Below are 24,844 nucleotides of genomic sequence, written 5' to 3'. Positions count from 1 at the left end.
TTATACTATATATACTGCTCGTTTCTTCCTTAGTGGATGACTCTTGGGGATCCTTCTCTCATTAGGTCCCAGACAGGAAAAAAACTACTTATTCATTAACTGGAGGTCTGTGTAATCTGTTTTTTTCATTGATCAATTAGTCATCATCCACAAAGGCCATAAGCTCCAACAGACACCACTTTGCAGTTTCCCGTGGATAGGCTCTCTTTGGTGAAAGCACAGTCATTATCAAGTGTTCTTTATACAATAAAACATGGGTTAAAGAAATTTTAAGCCTCCACCTCAGCTATTAAGTGTAGTCTCAACTCCCTCTGAGTGGAATAATAAATTTGTTCCTCTGTATTATTTGTACTGCAGTGAAGGTAAGAAAGAAAAGGTGAAGCCTAACACAGGACCAAACCCAATACTCAGTAGTCTAAAGAGAAAATATTTGCCCTTCAGTGACATAGACAAAGAATTCAATTCATATTTTTCTGAGTATCATGAATTTTCCTGACAGGTTGTGAATTTTCCTCCATATGTAATAATATAAGGTGGCAATAATGGGAGTAGAATCTGAGAATGTTTTTGCACTGTAATTGTGACTTTTCTCTGTTGTCAGAGTATAACCTCCATTTTGCTCCATGAATGACATTTTATAACTTGCTGCTTAGTTTACTCAGTTCAAACCTATTTTTTTTCCCTACCCAGGACAAACAAACCAAGCAATAAAGATGACTTTGATTGTTTGATATTTTCTATTATTATGATCTGCTCTTCTTTCTCATTTTTTTTTCCTTCTACTCCCTCCAAGATAGTTAGAGAGGCTAAAGCCGGGGCAAAAAATACGTGGAATTTGGTGGTGATAAATTGAAGTGAGAGGTTGCAACTGGGGCAAAAAAACCCCATCTCTTTTATTCTGTTGCTTAGTGGAAGGAATATTTCACCTGCCTTACCCTGCTTGAGAGTCTGGATAAAGACTACTATCAAAAGGCAGTGGTGCTCTCCCTCCTGAACGACTTTGTTCATTTCTAGACCTCCCATTAGGAAGGAAAAGAAAAGGTAGAGCAGATACCAGAGCTCAAAGGCAGGTGCTAAATATTGATAAGGAGGGAAACTCCTCTTAGTAGATAACTGAAAAAAGATCTGGAGTGATTATTTTAATGAGAGGCTATTATAAAGATATAATGATTAGTAAATAGCATGCAAAAGGTTAATGAGTATCTGCTGTTATTCTAACTCTGAACACAAGAATAAAACAATATTTTCTGGAAGACAGCTTGGATCTTGGAGCATGATTCAAAATGGCCAGGCAGTTCAATATGATAAATGGAAGGGTAAATGTTGAGGTATCAAAACCAGGTTGGGGTCTCGCGATGGTTCAGGAAAAGGTTGTGAACTCTGAACGGAATGTGCCCTGCACAGGATGGTACAAGGATGTATATTTGTTTGGGGGGACCCCAGATCCATTGTCATAGAAAATTCAGAGCATAAAGTTCAATCCCAGAGGTAGATGAAATGTACCCAATGCATGACTGATTCCATTATTCTCCTTTATGGGTTTGGGGTTTTTTTTGTACTTTCCTCATATCCTTCATCTTCTCTATTTTCTTTTCTGGGATTGGTGATTTTAGACTGAGACGGGCCACCGGTCCACTCAGGAATTGTAATGCTTAACTCTTCTCTCATGGGACAAGCTGGTAACTCTGAGTAATGCTTTTTTTTTTTTTTTAGCTCTTCATTGTTTTGTATCTCTTTAATTATGATTCCTTCCATCAACTGATTTGCCTTCTTTCTAAACTTTATGCTTATTGATTTTTGAAGGTAACCATTAAAGACATGTACTCATTTCCATGTACCACGAAGTCTTTCGGGAGTTCTCAAAAGAACATTTGCCCAAGTAATGAGGACTGACAGTTCACGGACCTTTGCTCATGTGACAACACAAAGTACTGTCTTACACAATCATTAAAGTGAAGCACCTTAAAATCATTTATGAAATCACTGCCTTGCTTTGTTCTCAATAAGCAATGAATTAAGCCCTCATAGCTAACCTAGACTCTGTAATTCAGCCAATGTTAACTTTTCTACAGCCTTGTGTCCCAGTCTGCCCCCCCCAGAAATGCTAGCAGAAGTATTCTTTATTTTTTTCTTAGAGTAAGTCCTAGGTATGTTGGGGACTACAAGCTTAGTTATCCACAGGGAAGTGTCGGTTGTAGCTGGCCAGTATGAAACATCCCACAGTGGTTTGCTCTCTTAGCTGTTTAAATGGCCACAAGTTATTTCTGGGGCCTTTTTCAGGAGAACAAAACCTAATATGGCAACAGCGAGCACTACCGTCTTACACTCTGTGAGAATCCAGAGCTCTCTACCATCCAGGGAGCAAGAGATGCACCCAGAAACGTATACCAAGGAACTGCTAAGCAATGGGAGACGGAGGTGTGCCTTAAGATCTTTCACTGGGACAGAGATCCCAATTTCTTTAGTGGCAAGGAAATACATTCTTCCCTTTTGAATTTGCTGTGTGACACCATCCCTTTGGAATCTGTTAGATGAACCAGCTTTTCTTGTAAAACCTTTAAAGTCCTGAAGAAACTTGCTGATGCATACAGGTGTTTCTGCACAGCTAGTTGTCTATATCTGGAAAGAGAAATAGATAATAGTGCAAGTTTCGTGCTGCACTGATTTGTCCATTCGCAAGACAAGCCTCATTGCTGGGACACAGCTGAGCACTAAGGAATAGAAGGGCTGGAGATGGCTCCTGGCTGCCAGTGTGCAAGAAAGGCAAAGGGAGAACGACCCTATAGCTGTGCCCTGCATCCTCTGGGGCCACCTTTACTCCAGTAGTAGTGAAATAGTTTGGGGGACCTCAGTTTGGACGTAGTTGCTTACTGGGACAAAGCAGGTGGCACTTTGATTTTTCAGTCAATATAGGTTTGAATCTTGCTGTTGCTGGATGTGCCGCTACGTCTTTCTGTCCAAATGAAACACATTCCTAGGCTCTGCCTGCTACTCTTAGTTACTTGCTTATCTGTGGGTACGAACATAATCTTGTGAGTCACGTTAGACGCTCAGTGTTTACCAGTGCATTTACTTCTGAGAATTCTTCTTCTGCCTGTAAGAAAAGATGAGGGTCGTTACCACTGCATAGTAAGTTAGCACATGCTGATGTGCTTAATTTGTGTTGATTTTTTTTCCAGATTTCACCCATGGTAAATATAATTTTGTCTTTGCAAGGAGAAAAAATTAAGGCTCTGGGAGGTTAATGAACTTGTTTGTTCACACTCTTCTAATAGATTACATGCCAGAGTAGGAGCCAAAAACATGAGTTCTGATTGTGGTTCTGACATGCACTTACAATGTAAGAGTACTGTTCCCTGAGGTTCATTTTCCCAGACAGACAATGAACTATGGGTCTCTTCATCTGAGGTTAATTGGAGTCTCTGTACCTTTCCTTAAATTAAAGAAATGCCCTGAGGAAATTGATGCACTAAATGTGTCTAAAGAAGTTTACATCCAATTTAAGGTGGAACCGAGAAAGGAAAGGCAAGTAATAGGTGGTGACCACAAGCTGAATGCATCAGAGAAACACAGCAGAGCATACCATGCGTGCGGGTAACATGGATGCTTTCCAGGGAAAAGCAATACCACAGCCACTCTTAGCAGTTTCTAATTCCTGAAAGATCTGAGGAAATTCACATTTTAGACCCAATAGGAATAGGATACTTTCTGGTTCTGCAGACTGAGTTACTCTGTAATGAAAAATATTGATTTTGCAGCTAGAAAAGTCTGCTCACTTCTGGCTGAGAAAACAGAGGGCAGACACCGTAACAGTTTGTGCAGTAGAATAAAGGGAGCAGACTCCTGCTGCCCCAGTGCCTGCCTGAATCAACAAATAATGGGTCATACAAAAAAAAAGGCCTTTTTTTGAAAGGATAGCTCTGAAACTGAAGGGTTGTTTCAGGCCTAATTCATCCTTTTTTGCTCCTGGATGAAGGAAGATCAGTGTAAACTTCTGGCCCTTCCTTCATGCCCTGTGGGCTACCACGGAAGCACTTGTAATATCTACATGTACCTTGGAAAAGGGAACGGCAGCATGCTGTGGGACACCCTGTGACCCCTGGGTGAAACCATGGGTCCTGTGGCCGAGAGGCACACTGCACCCTTTCCCCTAGGGGATGAGAGAGGATAACGCCTGTGGAACGATGGGAGGCAACCCCATAAGGAATGAGTTTTCTGTCTTCTCTCTGGGAGTTTTCCGGTTCTAGGTGTTACTTTGGACCAGTGACTGCAGAGCCAAAAGTCCATAAGTAAAGACTGAGTAGCCACTGTGAGTTGAATAGGGCTCACACATCTGGTGTCATCTCCTCCTGCTTGCTCTGGCAAATTCCTTTCATCCATATGTTGCTTTCTTGAAAACACACAAGATGGGAAATTAATAGTCTGTGGTTGTAGGACATAAACCTGAATGTGTAGGACGTGGCTTTCTGCTGCTTTTGGAATTCCTTTTTTCTAAAGTTAACTCTGAATCTCCTTGAGGACATAATAAAAACGCAAATAAAACCTGTCTTTTTCTTACACAAGCAGGAGTATTTGCAGTTTGCTCTTTTAGGATGGTGGTGGTTAATATTGGGTTCCTGAGTTATTAATGATTTCACAAGGATTTTTTCTAAAAAAAAGACTGCTTATTTTCAGATATAAAGCTGAAGTGTAGGAAGACTTCCTACGCTGAAGTCACGCTGCCTCTCTCAGTATTATAAGGCAAGCCATCATTCTGGTAAGTCAGTGGTTGTATTTGGAGCTGCACCATATTGGAACCCCTGGGACAAACCAGGCTAAATCCACTTTTTTTTTCCCCAGGGTTTGTGTGTGACAAATCACATGCTAGACACGTTTCAGAGCCAAACTGACACATTGCTAAAAACCAAAACCAATCAACCAACAAAAAAAACCCAACCCATAAACCACGAGGAATGATTTGGATTTCTGATGAAAGAAGCATCAAATGGACCATAGACGGTTGCAACCACTTCAGGCATTAGGCCAGCACAAGGGCTAGTTACTCAATGCAATTAAAGATCTTCAGTCAAAGATATGAACTCCAGCACTACTATTAAGGAACATCCTTAAGGCATCTCATCAGATCTGATGTATTCTGTGTATTTTTGGAAAATAAGTACTGATTCAGGTGAGAGGCAAAGCCTTTAAATAACCCTACAAATTTGAACCGTCAAAGAAGCACTTTTTAAAACATCTTTGGGAAAAGAAACAATATCCTTTGAAGTGGAAGCAGGTTGGATTTCAGAATGAAGCAGCTTCACAGATTTAGACACCTGCTTAATTAGAGGATGAATGTGAAATCCTTAAACTTAAAAGGCTTTTATGAGGCAGCACTTCAGAGAACAAGCATTCCTCTAGCTTCGGCAGAGGAGAGCTGTTGGCTATTATCTTTGGAGCTGGGTCAAAAACGAATATATTAGCAAAAAGGACTCTCAATAGATAGTGAGATGAGCCGTATGTCATTCCCAGACCTCAAATAGGAAGCATTTTGAAAGAGTCAGGGAAAGCTGGAATCATGGATGCTTTAGGAGGCAATGCTCAAATCATCATGTAATCAGAAAACAAAATGAGTAAGAAAAAATGCGGTACATAGATAGCAGGTACGCAGTCATTTATACACAATAAAGGAACATTTTGTTCATGATACTATTGTAGTTCAGTGGTCTGTCCTATAGTTTTCATTCAACCCATTCAGGAATACTACAAGAGAAACTCCTAAATACTGTCAAAACAGGAAATAAAAGATATGAAACAGCTCATGCCTTTCCCACCAACTTTTAAGTAGGGAAAAAGCAGCTGTTTTGACAAAGAAGCGAAGAGAAGCTCATGAAAAGTAGCTTTAACACATGATTATAAGAGCAAAGGGCTTTGCTATGTCACTTCAGGAAATGGTAGAGACATGACCACAATAATCAGCATCTGACACAAAAATACCGGATTAGGGTTTTTTCCCCTCAAAAGAAGAGAAACTGCAAAGTTCGTAACTGACAAGTGACGAAAACGCTAAGCTGACAGCAGGGAGTTTCCTTTTTCTGGTACCCTGGCCTAAACGAAGACAGCAAAGTAACATGATCCTAACCAAAACCAAGGGCAAGACTTTTAATATGGCACAGAGTTATTGCAAGACCCCGGTCAACGGAGATCTCGGATCTGATTGTTTATGTAGGAATGGAAGTTTGATGAAAAAAGTCCTACCTGCTGCGTGGAGGTAGGCTGGCATTTACCCAGGAGACTGCTGCAAGTCTGGTGTCTGCTCAGTAACATTAAGAGCTCCCAGAAGAGCAGGGAGGCACCTTTACATCTCACTGTATTTATTGCAAGAAAGAAAAGAAGAGCACAAAAGTAGTTACATGCTGAAGAAACACACCTTTCTTTACCAGACTATGGCCAAAATACTAAGAGTTCCTCAGTCGTTCTCAAGGTCTGCATCCTTTATTCAAAGCATCATCTGAACAGATTAAAATATTTTTATTTAAGATTTTATCAGCTTTGTAACTTACAAAGATGATGAAAAATATTCAGAAAAAAATACAAAACTTCTAACAGACAACAACAGTTTCCTCCTGTGGATTATTTAGTTTTATTCCCATTCATAGTTCACTGTCCTGTACAAAACACACCATTTACTTTAACTTTTCAAAGTAGCCTTGTTCTTCTTTTAAGACATTGTTTCCAGACTGCTTTTTTAAAATTGCCTTTATCATATTCAACGCTGAAAACAAACTGAAGAAAATTGACAAATCTATTCAATAAAAATATAAGCAGGTATACTGCAAATAAAACATGTGCTTGAGAAATAGAAATAATTATTAGAGCTTGAATACAGCTTAGGGCAAAACCAATCTGTCTTGGAACTTAAAATGCCCGTGATGCAACTCATGTGAAATACAAACGTAAGCAGCCTATTAATTCCTGTAAAATAAAATGAACTAAAAAAGACTAGGAGGCCTCAAACTAATTACTAAAAAAGCTAAATGACAAAGCACATACTTTACTAGTATTTCTCCCCCAGTGTACTGTAAACATTCATACCATATTAGTTCTGATATCAAAGTACAGTAAGCAGTTGTATTATGCAAGGTTTAGTGTACTGGCTTCCATTTTTATTCTAATACTGCCCCAGATAGTAAGCGGGATACAGTAAACATTTTATATGGTGTTGCTGCTGCATTGGCCTGCTCCCATACGCAACTGCAGCGTTTCGGGAGCAGGTTTCAACTGTTGTTCATCCCTAATGCAAAAGCTCAAATATTTCAGTTGAATTCGTTTTCTCATTTTTCAATGAGACCACCACCAAATGTTTATTGCTTGCTTCACCGCTTTGTGGACTTGTCCACAACTTTGGCCTGTAAGTCATTTGTCATCTTTGAGCCAAAAACTGTAGCTTTTCTCAAGCCCCCAAGAAGAGACAAAGCGTGGACACCGTCTTTCATGACAAGCCGACAGGCTCTGGCGCTGTTCTCACTATATGCACCACCACCAACCCCACTCAGGGGAATCTATGTCTCTGTGAGGCTCAACAGCCTGTTTTCGTTTCCCTCCAAGCTAGATGTTTAGCATTGTTTTTATTTTATATAAAGAGTTTTCTTTCTGTTTCTGCTTAGGAGATAATTTCATTTCTTCTCCACAGAAGAACATCAGGCTACAGCAACTCACAAGTTTGTCACCACAAATCTGGTGGTGAACAGATTCAGATAAAATTCAATTTTATCTGAAACTGAATGCAAAGATACTCGGGTTTCAGCTGAAGCAGCACATGGCTGCTTGCCTTCTCTGCTGCTTAAGCTTCTCTGAAAACATCAAAGCCACCATCAGTTCTCTCCACTGAGTCTCAATTAGTTTCTGAGGCCAGTTTAAGACCTGGATCCTACGTTTTAACATGAAACAGAAAAATCAAACTTCATCTGCCTCGAGGCCTGATCTGTATCAGCAAACCTTCTCTGAGAAAGATTTTCTACCCTAGGAGATACTCACAGTATGAATATCCCCTTGTAGCCCCAAATCATACCAGCTGCTTCTGGAAAAGACCCCTGCCATCCCCCTGGAAGGGGAAAATGCCAGATGACTTGTGGCATCCCATGTGTTACAGATTTTCTTCTCAGGCATGAAGATATTCTCTGATCAGTGGCCTGGGCAATGTAAACTGTTATGCAAATTTTGTAATCACTGCAGTTACTTTTGATTTTCTGCACCTGCAAAAAATTGGGAAGGAATTCACACTCTTGGGCTAGATACTGTGCTGGGTAAATGTAAATCGTTAAACTGAAATCAAAGGAGCTATACTGATTTATAGGAGCTGAGGGTCTGCTGCAACATTTCATACCCACAGAAAAGTCTCAAACCCTTTTTTGATTTCCCAGTTTCATACGTGTGGAGGTTGTAAATAAATTGATACTGGCATTCTTGTTAGAAAGTTTTTTTCAGATCTGCTTTTTAGAAAGATCAAGTGCTCTTCCTCAATATACTGTGCATTTAAATAGAAAATTACTATTTATCTAGAAGCTTACTTATGAGATTGAAGCTATCTGGTTTAATTTCCACAATTTTAACACAGTATCCTTGACACTGCAGCGTAGCAATGCTTTTGATCATCTCTGATTAGTAAAACTTCCTAACTCCATATGCATATACAGAAATGTGAAAGTTACACTAGGATCTATAGTCTTGATGTCTTACTGCTTTCCTTTTTCATTACTGAATAAACCAGGCTACAAATCTGGGATATTGCACTTAATTACGGGAAAGAGGTATCTGACTATTTCCATTTTAACTGCATTAAAAATGTCAGTACCTATTCTAGGTGTAATAGCCTAAAAGCCTAGCCTAGCTTATAAACCCAGAAGACATACGAAAACACGTTTTCATATTCTCCTTAAAAGTAACTTTTACAACTGTGTATTTGCGAGGAGTTCACAAAACTAGCAACGCGTTTATTTTTCAAATGAAATGTCCATAGCCTGTAGAATAATTCAAACAGGTGCTAATTAGGTGTACAGAAAGGCCACTGAGGATAATTTATATATCCCCCTGCAACAGAAAAAAACCAAATAAATGTTAATTGCTTATATTATGCAACGAATGATTTTTAGGATGGCACTAAATTAGCTGCAAATATTATAATTACAAACTACTGGGTAATTTACTAAAGATTAATTGAAATGATTAAATGCAAACTGCATAATTTTGCAAGGTAGTATTAATGCTTTCTGCACAGAAATGAAAAAAACCCACTCATGGTTGTTACTGGCTATTTAATGAAGTATTTTATGCACCTCATGAAAGCATCAGGGGCCTCTCTTTTATGTGTGATTTTCATGGGGGGAAATCACTGTGGTGTTGATAATAACCAGAATGTCTAAACCAGACTGTTTTAAGGGCTGAGTCTGATCTCAGTGACGTGGGAGCAACAAAAAATTGTTGCTTCATGGTCTGCGTCCAGCAGCCTTTTCTGAGAGCTGCCGCGACTCTGGATACTTACTGAATTGGAGCTGAAACAATTGCACGTGCAGTTTGAATCCATTCCTCATAACCAGAAAAAGGAGTCCCGCTTTAAGCAAGATACTTAGTAATGTCACTGGGCAGCAATAGTTCTAATTCACTTTCCGGAATTGAGTGCACCAGCCTCCTGCACGCAGGCTTCATACTGTGCGTACAGCAGAATAGGTGGAAGGAGGACGGTGATGACTCTGGAGAGAGGAGAGGGACTTGAAAACTTGTTCTAGTCCAGGAGGGACTTCTTCCCAAGGAGTATTCTCTATTTTAAATGCAGGATACTTTTCTAAGTTTATTATCTCTCTATTTATTACAATCTCTTGGCCAGTATTTTTTTTTTTTCTGGATTAATATTTAATACAATTCAAATGTAGCTATTTAGAAAGTGACAGTGGAAACCAGAAGAGAATTCAGTGTTGGAAATAATTCTGGACTTCTGAGGCAATGGGAAGAAGACATTATCGTGTTCTTTTCGACTAACACGTCACAACTATAATGACTTTGACTGTAAGATGTTGCACTTTTCATTAACACACATGCCGTATGTCATTGCAAGAAGCACTCTGAGTACTGAAATGCTATAAATAAAAACAAACATCTCCCGCTTTTGGCTAATTGTAACATTAAGCACCTATGATGCTGCGATGCTCAATGTGCAGGATACATTTTAGGGAGTGTCTCCTGTTTCTACAGACCTAAATTTACCCCTGTGCAGAGACATCAGGAAAGCAAGTATATCAATTAATTCCCGCTTTAAAAATGGATAGACTCTTTATCGATTTTAAATACAAGGATGAAATCCCCTTCGCACCATGCTAATTATGATATTTTGATTGTAATTTCAGCTAAACCTTAAAGTCTTGTTTAATGTGAAGAGTCCAATCTAGGAACATAGGGACATTCTGGATTTGTCCTACTCAGTATCTCACTTTAATGTGCATTTCGGCTCTTTTCACTTGAACGGATCTTGCTTAAACCTAGTCATGTGCAATATTGAATAAGAATGGCTCAGTAAATCTGGGCAAAAAGGCTCATCTAACATTAAAATGAAGTCTGCACATAACATCCATTAGGACAATATTGAGAAGACCCATACAGGATTAAAGAGTCAAATTTAAAATTATGATAGACGTTGCAGTCTTGGTAACAAAAGGAAATAGGGATACATTAAAAACAGGTCTGATTTAAGAGATCAAAGAGCTGTGCATCTCATAGCCAGACACCCGTACACAGAGCCTCTGAAGTCAATGCAGCTGGACATTATTATTTGTGTTGCCCTTATCAAGCTCTGACAGATATTTGTACCTCAAAAGGTTCATTACTGAGCAAGGGATCAGAATCACAATTCCTTATGCACTGACGAAGTAGCTGGCGCACTAGAAGAGGGCACAACACTGGCAATATGCAAGCCAGGAAAAAAGGGGAAGGTTGAAAATGAGGGGCCAGATTCTGTAAAGCGTCTAAATTGCAAAGAAAGTGCAGTTCATAGCAGGTGCCTGTGTCTCTAGATTCTCAGCTGCTCTTTGCCTGGCCAGTCTCCACGCGTTGATTTGGAGAGGTGTAAAAGCTGCTTGAAAATTAGCTGAGAACACTCGGCTCAGGGCCTCAGAAAAGGCAGCTGGAAATTGCCACGCACTGGCACATTGCAGCCAGACGTGCTTTTGTCACCCACGTTCACTCTCCTCCCCGATGCTTTCATAGCCAGGAGGGTGCTAGTGACACAGGAACCTGCTGTCACACAGAGCCCAAATAGCAGGGAAACACTAAGGACGGACTGAACGCCCATGGCAATTTTGTCTTATTTCTTAAGAAGCCTCCACCACTATCAAAAGAAAATTATAGATTGATTTTACTCACAAATGTATGACAGCAGTTATTTTCCAACGCTGACATTCACAAATGCTGGCACAGAAAAATATTAAAAGAAAGTCATAGCAAAACAATAAACATTCAAAAAGCAGTGGCTAAATACAATTCGTAACTGTTAGGCAAAGCTACAGCAATGCTCTTAGACTAGCGCCTTATTTTACTCTGAGATTACATAGACAAGTTCAAAAGTATTTTGGATTTAAACCTTTGTAATTACATCGTAACTACAGTGTCCTGGATAACAAAATAAGATCTTGTAAAATAGGTATCTTATTCACCTGAAATACTTCCTTTATCTGACACAGCCAGTTGTTTTTGCCTTTGCTGGTATAGATTTCTTGTTTGATGGAAAATACTTTTTTTTTTATATATGTAAATGCAACTGATCCTGAGGGAAACAAAATCATAAACCATCAGTAAAAATATACTGCATTGCCCTTTAAAGCTGCACCATTTCTGATGCACATTATGAGCATAACTTCATGCTGGTTTGACCAGTTCTCTTCTTACGCTGTAGAAGTACGATGGTGTGAAATGCATTAATAGGTGTGGAGTCCTCTGCAGTCTCTTCCTTCATTCCGTAACAATTTCTGCCTATTAAAATACTGGTTGAATCCAATGAAATTAGTTGTATCTATCTTACCTCCCAGTTTCAACTTGTTCTAGTTTTGTTCCAGAAACTTTAAAAGGGTTGTCTTGTTTAGCTCAAGACATGAATGCTACATCATACAAATATTTGCCAACCAAACCCAAACTTCAAACACTTGATTTTTCAGAGGTTTTTGTTCAGCAAGATTATGACATTTAGCAACAAGAAAGAAATCCCCTGGGTGAGATAATTCGCTACATGCCTACTGCAGGGCTTCTCAACTTCCTCTGCTACAGCTGAACTCAAGGCAGCTGCATCACCGCTCCCAGCTAAAAGCACACAACCTTTTACAGAAATGACCTCAAAACGACACATAAGTCCGGGTATTCAAGTTCCGTCTCTGCAGGTGAGAAGAACTGAAAACTACAAGCTGCACAGCTGATGTTTCTGGTAGCCCCGAAACCCTAGCTCTATCCATAGGAATCCTGGAGGAGACTTAGGTGTGCAAACGCGGATGCATTTTCCTGAATGATGACTGAGCATCTTAAGTGTGAGAATACTAAATTAGGGGTCAGGGTCACAAGCAACAGATGTGAATTGCTTGAGTGAAGCCACAGTGATTGGTATGACCTGAGGAGCTGGTGGTGGTAGCACCTGATGAACATTTCAGTGTGTGCACAGAGACCACCCTGTCTAACAGCAGCCATCACAACTGATCCTTTAAGACTGCAGCGAATTACAGTGTCCTTTCACTGTACAAATGACATGACTTGCACATCTCCTCAGGTAAAAGTGCACTTTTCCAAAGGGCAGTGAAAATGAATACAAGAAGTGGCATTTTTAATCATAGTTCAATAAACTGGTGCAGCTCACAAACCCCGGAACACACAGGACAGCCATTTGTGTACTTTTGGTCAAAACTGATTTTCACTGATATGACTGGAAAGCACTACTCAGTGATATTAATATCCTTACCATTTTGAAAAATCAGAATTCAAATATAAAATATTTCATGTTAGTGTAAAGTTTCTTTTCCATTTTATCTCCTCATTTCAACATTAAAATTTAATTCTCTTTTAGGTAACTGAGCTGCTGCCACTTTAGAGACACCTCCTTTGCAGCTGGGTGTGTCAGTGGTTCTGATTATACCTTTATGTCTGTAAATCTGATCTAAGAGCCCAAATTAAAACCAAAACTCAAGCCCCACCTCTGCAAACATAATTAGACATGTAAACTATCTGAAAACATACTAGGGAGTCTTTGTTCACTTATTGTATGCTTGTTCTGTATTATTGCCACTTTCTACGACATCCAGCAGTAATTCTGGAACATGGCACCTTCTTTGAGTCAGGCTTGTCTTTTATAATCACAGTTGCCGACAAAATGCCTGAAGTTGATCGGTAAGATACAGGGTTCTTCTTTTGAGTTATGTCAGTGGCTGTTTAAGTATCAAAGAGATGTTTTACAAAAAACCAAAGGCAAGTGTTTTACATTAAATCTTATAAAACTGTACATAATAATAGTCTACAACATGAAAATGGCCATTAAACTGTTGTAATAGTTACGAAATGTAGTAAATATTACAATTCTAATGTTTCATATATTTATCATATTAATCACTGTATTCATACAGTTGTGTTTGTATATATATATTCAATGGCACCGTAAACAGTTGTTGGAAAACGCACATTAAGTCTTAACCCATTAGAAGTTATTATAGTACTTTTTCATCTGAAAAGTTAAAACGCATTAAAAAAGAAATAGCCTTGTAATATAATGCACATTTTGACATTTTCTAGGGTAGCAATCAAGGTGATGTATAACAGAGAGTGTTCTAGAGTTCAGATTGCTTTACATTTACATCTACTGTGATACAAAATTTTAAACATTAAATGTAATTAAATAATACACAGTTTATGAAACAGTTGATTTCAGAGATCCACAATGCAGAAAGTCTAGTTAGTGTCTAATGGGAGTTCCCAATAATTTATATCTCTGGGACCTTTATGGAAAATCCTCTTTAACATGACATAGGCGAAGTTTGAACTGAATTATCTTTTTTTCTCTGTACAGAGCTGCGTTCAATTGGATAAAACATTTTTATGTTTATTTATGTTTCCCATTGCCGGACATTCATCCAGTAAGCCTTGAGAATATGCTTAAGCATCTGGTCACGGCATTTTGTGGGGCAGGGAAACTCACTATCTATATCCCTCAGTAAACAGAGTGTTTCTAATTTTTTCCATAGTTAAGGCAACTATATTGATATATTAGACACACCATATGATTTTATGTTGCTTCCTACAATCTAAACAGTAAAAGTGAAAAGAAGTTTCAAACATGCTTTGATCTTCTTAACCACTTAGGAATTTCATCAGGCTGGTAGAGAGTACTTCACTTTAACATGGTTTACAACTGTAGACAGAGCTCGTTAGCTGTTCACTAGAAAAATTATGTATTGGCTTGAATTTGAAGACTGACCATTCATATAATTTATCAGAAAAATTAAACAAGCAAAACCGGCCAGTCAGGTTCCAGTGAACAAAACTGAGAAAAACAATAACATACACATATACAATTTCTGTGTTTTCAATTATCTCTACCCCATTACTTAAGCTACTCAGACCCTTGTCATAATTCCCTCTGTATCTCGGGTGGGCTTTGTCAAAGGCTGTCTTCAGACTCTGTAAGCAATGACACTTGGTATCTGCCAACTCCAGCATATCATTTAATATTTATTCTAACATCACATAAACTAGAGAGCCGTTTAAATTTGTTTTCTGTTGGGTAAGGCTGTAGGTATAAATGAGAGAAACACTTGCGTAGTGGCTGCAGGGCGATGCAGCTACAGCTGACAACGCCACAGAACTGCCAGTGCTGTTAAAATAACCAGTGAGGAGCTCGGGGCCGGGCTGCTCCCATTTCCAGTTACGCTGTGTTTAGCGGATGACTTGACAGTGCTTGTGGTGGTTGTGGTGTCAATCTTTTTCAGAGTTGGTTTGGGTTCGTTTCTGTTTTCTGGATGGGTTTTCTTGTCCTTGAGTATATCTGAAAACATGAAAGTAAATGTAAGATTAATCACACATCTTTTAGATAGCAGCTTTAAATTCTGTCTGTTGTGGGAACACGCATACTGGTCTGAATAACTGAACTATGTGTGGAGAGTGATGGGGCACTTTGATTGATGTTTTAGTTGGACCCAGAGTGGGCACCAGGTCCTCAGCACCCACTGTGTTGCTCAACAAGTCTTCTCTCACTGGCCTGCTCTACTTGTCTCCTTGCAGACACAGCCTGAGCAGAATAATAGGTGTCTGCGTTGGCGGTGGCTGGTCTCAGAACCTGTTTTTCTCTCACAGAAAGTACCTTCAGTTCCACCTGGGGTGGGAACTGGCTCATGCTTTAAAACATAATGTTAGGATTGAGTGGTTTTGTAACATGCCCCAGTGAAACTCCTGTCAAGTTGCTGAGTTGCTGGCAGGAGGAGACCGGAGAACGTATTGGCTTAGTGTAATAGTCAACTTTCCGGCTTCTTTTTGCTTTGCCACTCCGCTTAACTTTAAAGCGACATGCGCCCCTTGATATGGTAAGACAACCTGGCAAGAAAGATTGCAAACATGAGGAAATACATCGGTGTCTCATACGCCTTGTTCTTCAACATGGGAAAAAAAGTGGCTACAAAAAGAAAATGCTTCAAGTTTTGTTTCATTGTTTTTCCTAGCGAGTACAAGGATTTTTTGTTTTTGAAGTATGGAACAATATCACTTGGGGTTTTTTTTCTCCCTCCAGATGTATTTTGGGGCAATTTGGGGCATCTTTTATATAAAGACCTAGATTCATAAGAAAGTAGTAGCAGTAGTCCTTTATTGCAAAAACATGGATTTTTTTAAAATGAGAAAATGACTGATAAGGGTCTCCAGTTAGCTTGACATTCCCAAGCTATTTGCAAGTATCACTGAGATCATATTGCCCTTGAACCCTCTCATTGGCATTGCGGGGAAAAAAAAATAAATCACCATTTCATCTGATGATGGGATGATGATTTTACAGTCAATCTGTAAATACCTGGAAGAATTTATAAATTAAAAATAATTTTTCAGGTCCAAGCTTAAAAGGATTTGTGATGATACTAATGAATGCAGTGCACATACACAAGAAAGCAAAAGGCATAGATTTGTAATGCAGATTAAACAACAGTCCAGTCTTAAAATAAAAACTCTGAATCACAGAAGCAAGTTCCTGGCAGAAACTGGAAAGATGGAAAGTATTCCAGAAATATAAATGCAATCTGAGATCATTGTCTGCATGTCAGTAGTTCTGAACAACCATCAATAAACTCACTGGATAATAAAAATGAACTATTGTATTGGGAAAGCACACATTGTACTTTTGCCAGTATTAACTGTAAAAGAAATGCAATCAATTCCTCCATTTTATCATAATATCAACATTAATCCCAGAGGAACCTGTGATTCCTAGACCTGATTCAAGGGTGACTGCAGAGAAGGGACACTGCCTGGCCAGGCATGCAGTGGGAAAAGAGGAGTCTGCCGCTGCGCTCGTAATTCATCGTGGCCAAATGTGGACATAGCTCCTCTTCAATTCCAACTCGCAATGGAGCTAACAGAAAGGAGGGGGAGAAAAAGCATGCTTTAAATGTTTAGAAAATATCAGTATTCTGAGGACACTTGAAAAATGGACAACCTTCAGACTGTCATTAAAGGAAATTAAGAATAAATCATGGAAATAGGTGTGTTCTGACACTGCCTAGACTCCTTTCCATCACTGTCATTCTCCTTTTCGACTGCGGTAAAGGCACTATTTCTCTGCTGCCTCTTATATCATCCCAGCCTGCTGACTTCAGCTCTCTGGGGCCAGCTGATTAAATTAAGACCTCACTCAGGTAAATCTATTCCCCTCTTTCAGTCGGCCATGTCCAGCATTGTAACTTGATTGGCCTCTATAAATCGGGCAGGCTGAAATGTATTAATTCGTTTATTTTCTTAATATTGACTTAACCAAAAATCTAAGGTAAGATTTAATGCTATCAGAGAGGCTGTTGGTTTTTAAAAGCTTTCCTCTCAGTGACTGCTTAATGCACTACATAACAAGCGTTAAATAATACATTAGAAAATTCTGCCTTTATCCTTTCCACGGGAAGGACTACATTCTGAATTCTCTGTCTTTCCCTGATGCTATTCATGGCCAATTCTAATTTGGGGTTTAATTGTGCAAAACTGGCATTCTATTTCAAATGGCTTGTTTTCTCTCTTCTTAAAAATAAACAAAAATAGCCTCAGTCCTAATTCAGTGCAAGATCTTTTTCAATCCTATATTTAGTTTTTAAGGCAGAAATTTCAAAGGCAGAAAAAGATTTTGTGTTTTATTCTAGTTTCCTCAGAGTTCCCGTTGCTTACTCACTCTAGGGTTTTGGCTGAGAGACTCTGAGTTAAATGAGTTTTTCCTCTTAAATCTTTTGCTCCAAGTCAGAGATGGTTATGTTCAGTCTGCTACTGACATTCAAAAGACAAAAAAATAGTGAGCATGCTAAAAAAACAAAGAAGTGTCAGTGTGAAGACTAGCACAGAAATGAAACTCCAGTCTCAACAAAGCAAACCCCAGATGTTTAGTACCCATGAATCAAGCCCCCAGAGTGTGACTTCATAAAACCAACCAAACCAACCCCACAACTTTGGTTTGTTCTTGTATTTACCTTCTGCATTTTAAAGGCTTTATGGTTCCCAATTAATAGCCTTCTCCATTGCTAGAAACTTTCTTCCCATCATCAGTCCCTCTCTCCTTTCCCGAAATGGAGGGGTTAAAATCCTTGAAGGCTTCAGCTAACCTCAGGCGAGCACACGTGATGCCCTTTCGGACGCTGGCATAGGAATATTATTCTACACTGTTTATTTACCACTGCATCACGATGGCGATACAGCCACTGGAGTAGCTGCTGTGCTGTGCCCTTATCCAGGTTCCCAGTGTGAATATTCAGACCCTGCCAAAAGGGATACTTAGCGAAGGCAGCCGACTGCCAAAGCGGCCTTTGCAAACAGCCCTTTGGGACTCTTGCCGAGGACGAGGTCTGTCAGGGTCAGCGAAGATGCTCGGGAGTCCCTGTAGGCCCCGTGATTACCCAGAGCGCAGAGAACAGCTCAGTTAGTCCAGGGGATTGAGTCCACTTCCTTAGCTGAACTTTCATCTGTGTTAACTGCTGTTAAATTCATGTCTTGACAGCATAAACAAAGCACATAATGAAAATTACTTGACCTCGATGTTTAGAGCATTTAGGATTATCTTCACCTCAAAGATCTAACCGCAGATTGCTAACCCAGTAATGCATGTGTCGCTCAGATGGCACTGAACTTCTCATAAATACTTACATGGATCAATACTATTCCTCGGAGACACCAGCCAGGATAAAAGGGAGAGTCAAAACTGTCACTGTCATCTAATTTAGGAACAGGAACCCTCCCCTATAGTGAGGGTTGAGCATGCATTTGGCGAGTCACATGTTGAATCATAGAACAATTTGGGTTGGAAGGACCTTTAAAGGCTACCTTGTCCAACGCCCCTGCAATGAGTAGGGACATTTCCAACTAAATCATCTACCACATCTCTGGGCAACCTGGGCCAGTGTTTCACCACCCTCATTGTAAAAAAAACTTCATTATATCTAGTTAAATCTACCCTTTTTTAGTTTAAAGTCATTACCCCTTGTCCTATCACAACAGGCCTTGCTAAAGTTTGTTGCCATCTTTCCTGTAGGGCCCCATGAGGTACTAAAAAAGCTGCAATGAGGTCTCCCTGGAGCCTTCTCTTCTCCAGGCTGAACAACCCCAACTCTCTCAGCCAGTCCTCACAGCAGAGGTGCCTCAGCCCTCTGATCATCTTTGTGACCCTCCTCTGGACCCACTCCAACAGCTCCACATCTTTCTTGTGCTGAGGGCCCCAAAGCTGGACACAGGACTCCATGTGGGGTCTCACCAGAGCGGAGCAGAGGGGCAGAATCTCCCTCATCCTGCTGGCCATGCTGCTTTTGATGCAGCCCAAGATGTGGTTGGCATGCAAGCACTCGTTGCTGGGTCATGTCCAGAATGTCAGACGTAGCCAGTAATGACACAAGGGAAAACCAATGCGATTATTATTTTTTAGGTTATTACCAGGTTACCTGACACAAGTTCAAGCCGTATTGGCACCCCAGCTGTTAGTTGCCCCCTCCCTCGCCTAAATGATTTGCGGTTTGCTACTGGTAGGGACTACCAAAGATTTAAATATTTTTTGGTGTACTTGCCTGCTATTGTTCGGTAATAAACAGCATTAGCGAGGTCTACTTAAACGTCTGTTGAGGTTTCCTATTGCCCTGCCAAGGGATGAACGAGCTCATCTACTTAACAGAATCCCCTTTACATTTTTGTCCTTCTCTTGACCTGTCTTGAGCTCAGCCCTTTCTCTGTGATTGTGAATGATCAGTGTGATAGGGAGTCTTCCCCTGCAAAGATCTGCCAGGGGCGCTGAACCCTCCTCATCTCCTGCCTGAATCAGGCGCAACGCTGTCTCCTCCGAGCCCAAGGGTAAATGCAGAGTCCCTCGACAGGCGGCTGCTGCCGACAGAGAGGAAGAGAAAGTCTTTCTGGCGTGAAGGAAAAAGGCAGGAAGGGAAGGGCAGCTGAATGGGCTGATCTCATGTTGGGGGAAGCTGCATCAGTTTTGGGGAAGCCTGTGTTTGAGCTGCCCCAGCACCCTTCAGATCCAGCTCTCGTTGCCCTTCATCTCTCAGGGCTGAGCAAAGAGGGCCCTGGCAGCCTCTGCTCTGTTACCCCAGTGCAAATGGCAAGGCCCTAGAGCTGGTGGAAGCGGTGTTTGTGCCTCAGGACCTCTGTTCCTTGGGCAGTATTCTTGGGATTAACCAAGAGCCTCAGTGCCTGCATACATCTAAGGCTACGGATCATCACACCAGACAAGTGTACAAGCCCTGTGAGGGAATTCTGAATAAAAACAAGACAGAGATTTGCCAGATTAGTCCTCTAAATGTTAATTATAGCAGCCCAGTTTCTAATGGAGTGGGGCACTGACAGCAGAGAATCGATGCTCATCAATCCACCATGCCCACAACAACGTGGAGATTTTGAACACGTTTCCATCAGTTTTACACCGTGAGCTGATAGGGTGAACTTTCAACCCAGCTCTTTGGGGAGAAAAGAAGGGGAGATTGCTTTTTTGGTTTTCCCACACTAATTTCATGAAGTCAGACCTGTCCATTTCTTCCTAGACTTTCACGCAAACACTGTGCTTTGAAAAGACAGAATGTCAGCATCAGCGATGGCAAATTAATGCCTTGGTCTCGAATGCCTCATCATGGTTGCAATGATACTCATACCGCAGGTCTGAAGTGAACTGGTCAGTACCCACGTTTACTCTCCAAGTTGTAGCTCAGTTACTTGATAAATTTCACTTCGATCAGAGGCTTGGTTTTGGCTGACAGCTTCATAAGAAAATTAAAGCTAGGTGCAACTTGGTGGAACAGGCTCTTAAATTACAGTAGGTGCTGCAGTGTTATTATTAGCTTTTTATCACCTCTGGTAGGAAAAGCTGAAATTACTTTTACATATTCAAAGGAAGGAGCTCTGAAATTGCAAAACAATGCTGTCGCCATAAAATGTACCAACAATTTCCAAATAATCTGTTATCCTGACATTGAGACCAGCACTAATTATTTCCAGTTACATCTGCAGCAGACAAATGGAAACAGGAATGCTGGGGAAATGGGAATGTGAACACTCCCAAAGTGTGAGGAACTTGTGATGCAATTCTCCAAATTCTGGAGTCTGTTATTGTCCGCTGTAAAATACTAGTCAGTAAAAGGCAGGTGTAATAAGGCAGGTTTTGGAGCCAGAAGAAGGGAGTAATTAACAGCCCTGCAGCCTCCCATATATGTACAGTTGTACCCCTTTCTATTTCAGGCTGAGAATATACAGTGTCCCTAAAAGCCTTTTCCCCACACACCTTCTTATGGAAACTTGGCCTTAGGAGGAAAAGTTCTTTAACCAGAAAAGGGAAGAACTACAGGAGTTACAACCAAATAGGTCACTGTCCTCACTTAACCACCGAGTTGCATTCGGTTTAGGACAGCCTCTCCAAAGACTTGCGGGACAAGATTGTGAGGGTTAACTGGTGTGTTCCATTTTGGTTCTGCGACCTTTCAATTTCTCTTTTTAAGGAGTGTGTGACTGAAGAGAAGTTGGCCTTAGGGGGATAGTCATGAATTGGGACTAGGATTATCTATGTCCAGTTTTTAATTCTGCATTAAACTCTATGTGATCTTTGGCAGATGACTTCTGCCTGTAGGCCAACGAGAGAACTACTCTATTTCCTACACATTTTGCGCATTCTGGATGTAAATTCTTCAGACTGAGATAAAGACATGTCTGTACTAACTGTTCCTAATCTTTTCCTGGTCTGTGTTATGTACAAATGAATGGAATCCTTCTAACTGTAAGTGTAAATAGCTTTTTTTTTTTTTTAACCATGGTCGACTTTTATTTATCATAGCTTGTGGACAAGCAAACAGAAAGTTTAATTAAAACAGAGCTAAGTCAAGAGCTCACTCACTCTCCTCAAGAAATAACATTGGCTGGAATTTTCAGGGACTACTTTTAAGAAAAAAAAAATGCAGCACAAAAAAAAAAACCACTGCAACAAAGTGAGGAACAACTGTGAGACAATTTGAGATGTCAGGTGCCTGGAAGCCACACTTAGATGAAATGGCAACTCCTTCCCACATTTCCAAACAATCTTTTGTCTATATACATTTCAGTGCAACATATACATAGAGAGAGAGAATAGGACATTATCTCAGCCGTGCTGCTGTAAGGAAACCTGTCACAGTATTTATTTGCCTTTTGATCTACAGCTGCCATAGCAAACCCTGCATGATTTTCAGGAGCCACAGTAAAATTGTATTAGTTCTGAGAGCTACAAAGTAAACCCACACGTATAACTGCCTCAGCTCCTGCCATGGTAAATGTCAAGACAGAACAATCCATCTTTTCCTTGGGAAGAAATAACCCAACCTAACAAACCTTGTGTGATTCAGTAGTAGTTCCATTAATCAGTCAGTCATTTGCAAGAAAAGGTTTTGTCATTTTGTTTATATTAATACAAGACTTATTCAAATGCAGACAAGCTGAAAGTATAAGCTTAAAACATGCCAAACATCTTTTACATTTCCTGGAAACATCTGTTTTTAGTCTAGTCCTAGGCACATGTTTGTGGTTGCATGTTGAAGCTTGTTTAGTTTGCCAGATACCTCGTACATACTGCAGCACAGCTGACGTGATATCCTGAAACACAGCATGGAAGTATCTGTAAAACATGATGTTCCCAGTAAATCTGTTGAACTTTTGTTGTAACTTTCTTGTAATGAAAGAAACAACTAAAAAGCTCTGTGACAGCCTTCTGCCATCACTGTATGGTGCAGTTAATTAGTTAAGTTTAGAAATTCTGTACATGCCTCACTGGTAATATCCAGAAGACGGAGAGCGATCCTGATGCCGCATACCTCACATGCTCAAAACTCCTATTAAACTTAATGGGAGTTTGGGGGGATGCGAGGAATGCAGGATTGACCTTTATGGTTAAAGATGAATGTGTGCTCTAGACTTCAAAGATTAGGTGCCCCTGCCAGTCTGGAGTGTGCAAGTGATCAGCACGCCAAGTGCCGAAGGCATCTGCTAAATATCACACCACAGCTCAGAGCTGTAATTAAGAAAAATATAAACTGGCTCAAGGAAGAAAAATATTAGTAATAATTGAAAATGCTTTGGCTGTTGCTTTTGTCCTGATGATCTCATTAGTTTTGGTTACAGAAACAGTTCTCACACTGCCTGACGTGGGGCACGCTTTGTTTGTGCTCTCATTCTACCCACATCTTTCCCAGTTAACTTTTATTGCTCAACACAAAGGTCAAATCGAAGGCTTAATTAAATTGTATATGGGGAAACTATAAACTTATTTTGGAAGGGAGTACAAAAACATTTAAAGCCATCCCAACTCCTCTCCCCCAGACACTCCTTAGTTTCTCGAGAAGAAAAAGAGCATGTGTTGTTGGCATTCTTTCCCTTAAGGGGAAACTGCACCTTTTCTTCCTTGAAAATTTACATGTTATAAATATCCAGCCTTTTCATAAACTGCTAATTGTGTTTGCAAGTGACATTTGTAACCAGGATTTTAATTCATCTCTGCAGCTCTAAACAGACAAAGCTCCATTTTGCAAAAGGACTGGATATGATCTTATGCTCACAGCAATGTAAGTTCAATTTACAGCAAGGATCTGAACTTCATCTGCTTAACTTTAAACAGAGATTGTACCACCAAACTTAATACTATTACCCACCTGCTTGAAGTTAGGCATATGTCTCTCAGCCCTGAGGCCTAAAACTGAAAAGCAGCATCTCTCTCAGCTGAAAAACCTCACAGGTCATACACAGGCACCAGTTACGGTTTCTCCATGCCACAAGAAGCAAACCGCATCACTTAATAGGAAGGTCAGGTTTGAGTATGCTACAGCTTGTGCACCACCAACACTACCCCACAAGAAGTTTGTGACAAGTTAGCTGCCACAGATGAGTGATTTTGCCCCACTGAGATTCTCAAAGCTGCCATTCAGCTGTTGTCCAGCCCTAGAGGCGTAAGAATTCTCTGAATCCTTCAGTTCCCATCTCCAAAAGCTCTCCAACAGTTAGGTTTCTGCAGCGACCATGCACACAACCCCCAGGGAGCTGTGATGGAGGTGAAGGGTGGCCTGAAGGGCTCCTCTCCTCTGCCAGACGTCCTCAGCATAGGCTCGCAGGATCACACCAAACCGTTAAGAGAGCAGACAGATATCTGCCAGCTGGGGCAGCAGCTAAAATGGGCACCAGTGATAGACAATATCTAGGTTCAAATCATACCTGTGGCTGATTTAGAAGGTGGTGCTTAAACCCAGGTCTCTCGTGCCCTCTCCAGTCAGAAAAGATAAGCAGAGACGGCTGTCCCTCAGACTGGAGCAGGCTCTGCAATGTTGCTACATGCTCTAACTACCTGGGTCTACCTTGAGAGCAAACTGGCCCAAAATACGCTGGAAAGAACTACTCAAATTAATTATCAGGATGTCAGCAAAAAGATAAGAGACAAGAGAAACTGCTCCGTGCCACTGAATGAGGTCTCTTCATGCTTCCACAAGGAGACACCAGCGAGGGGCAGGAAGATGGACTGCTATCTGCTTAGGAAGCCATACTCCCACATTTTAGCACAAGCAGATGTCATATCCTTAAGGAGTGGGCAGGAGAAAATAAACCACAGAAGAGTTCCCCTCCCACCAAAGAGCTCTGTGACTCGGGACAGAGCCCTTTCAGCTCAGAGCTGCCTTTGCGATGCCGGGTGGCTTCAGCACGTATGCTTCATACACAGCCTGACTAAATCCCTGAACATGGTAACCACAAACACCGCATCAACTTCCAGCACAGCAGACACGGAATAACAATCACAAACATCTCTAAATGACGTCTGCAAGGCTCTTTTCACCCTGCAAACATGCTGATCTCATCATTCCTAACTCTTTAAAAGCCAGTCAAATTCTTCCAGTTATTCCCATTGCTCCCTGAGAAACTCGGGCAGACACGATTCCCGCTGCAAAATTTTGAAGTCACCAGGTCCCAGTGTCATTCACACTAGTGACGGTGGCAGTAAGGATTTAAAATGTTTCCTGTATTTCTGTCATTTCTTGAGCACACATAGAACCTTATACTAAAAATATTTTAAAGAGGTTCTAATAGGATGTAACTATAATTGATGTTTAATTGTAGAATAAACACTGAA

General features: G+C 40.5%; 1 protein-coding gene across 1 annotated transcript in view; it reads right to left on the bottom strand.

Moving 5' to 3' along the window:
- Nucleotides 1-14,834: 14,834 nt before the first annotated feature.
- Nucleotides 14,835-24,844, bottom strand: part of LOC141468409 (glypican-5-like) — a 382,005-nt gene continuing 371,995 nt past the window's right edge. Inside the window, exon 9 of the mRNA XM_074153483.1 lies at nt 14,835-15,037. Within this exon, the coding sequence (XP_074009584.1) occupies nt 14,835-15,037 (203 nt within the window). The remainder of the gene's footprint in view (nt 15,038-24,844) is intronic.

This window comes from Numenius arquata, chromosome 9 (assembly GCF_964106895.1).
Source record: "Numenius arquata chromosome 9, bNumArq3.hap1.1, whole genome shotgun sequence".
Taxonomy (NCBI): Eukaryota; Metazoa; Chordata; class Aves; order Charadriiformes; family Scolopacidae; genus Numenius; species Numenius arquata.
This window is presented reverse-complemented; position numbering and strand designations above follow the sequence as displayed.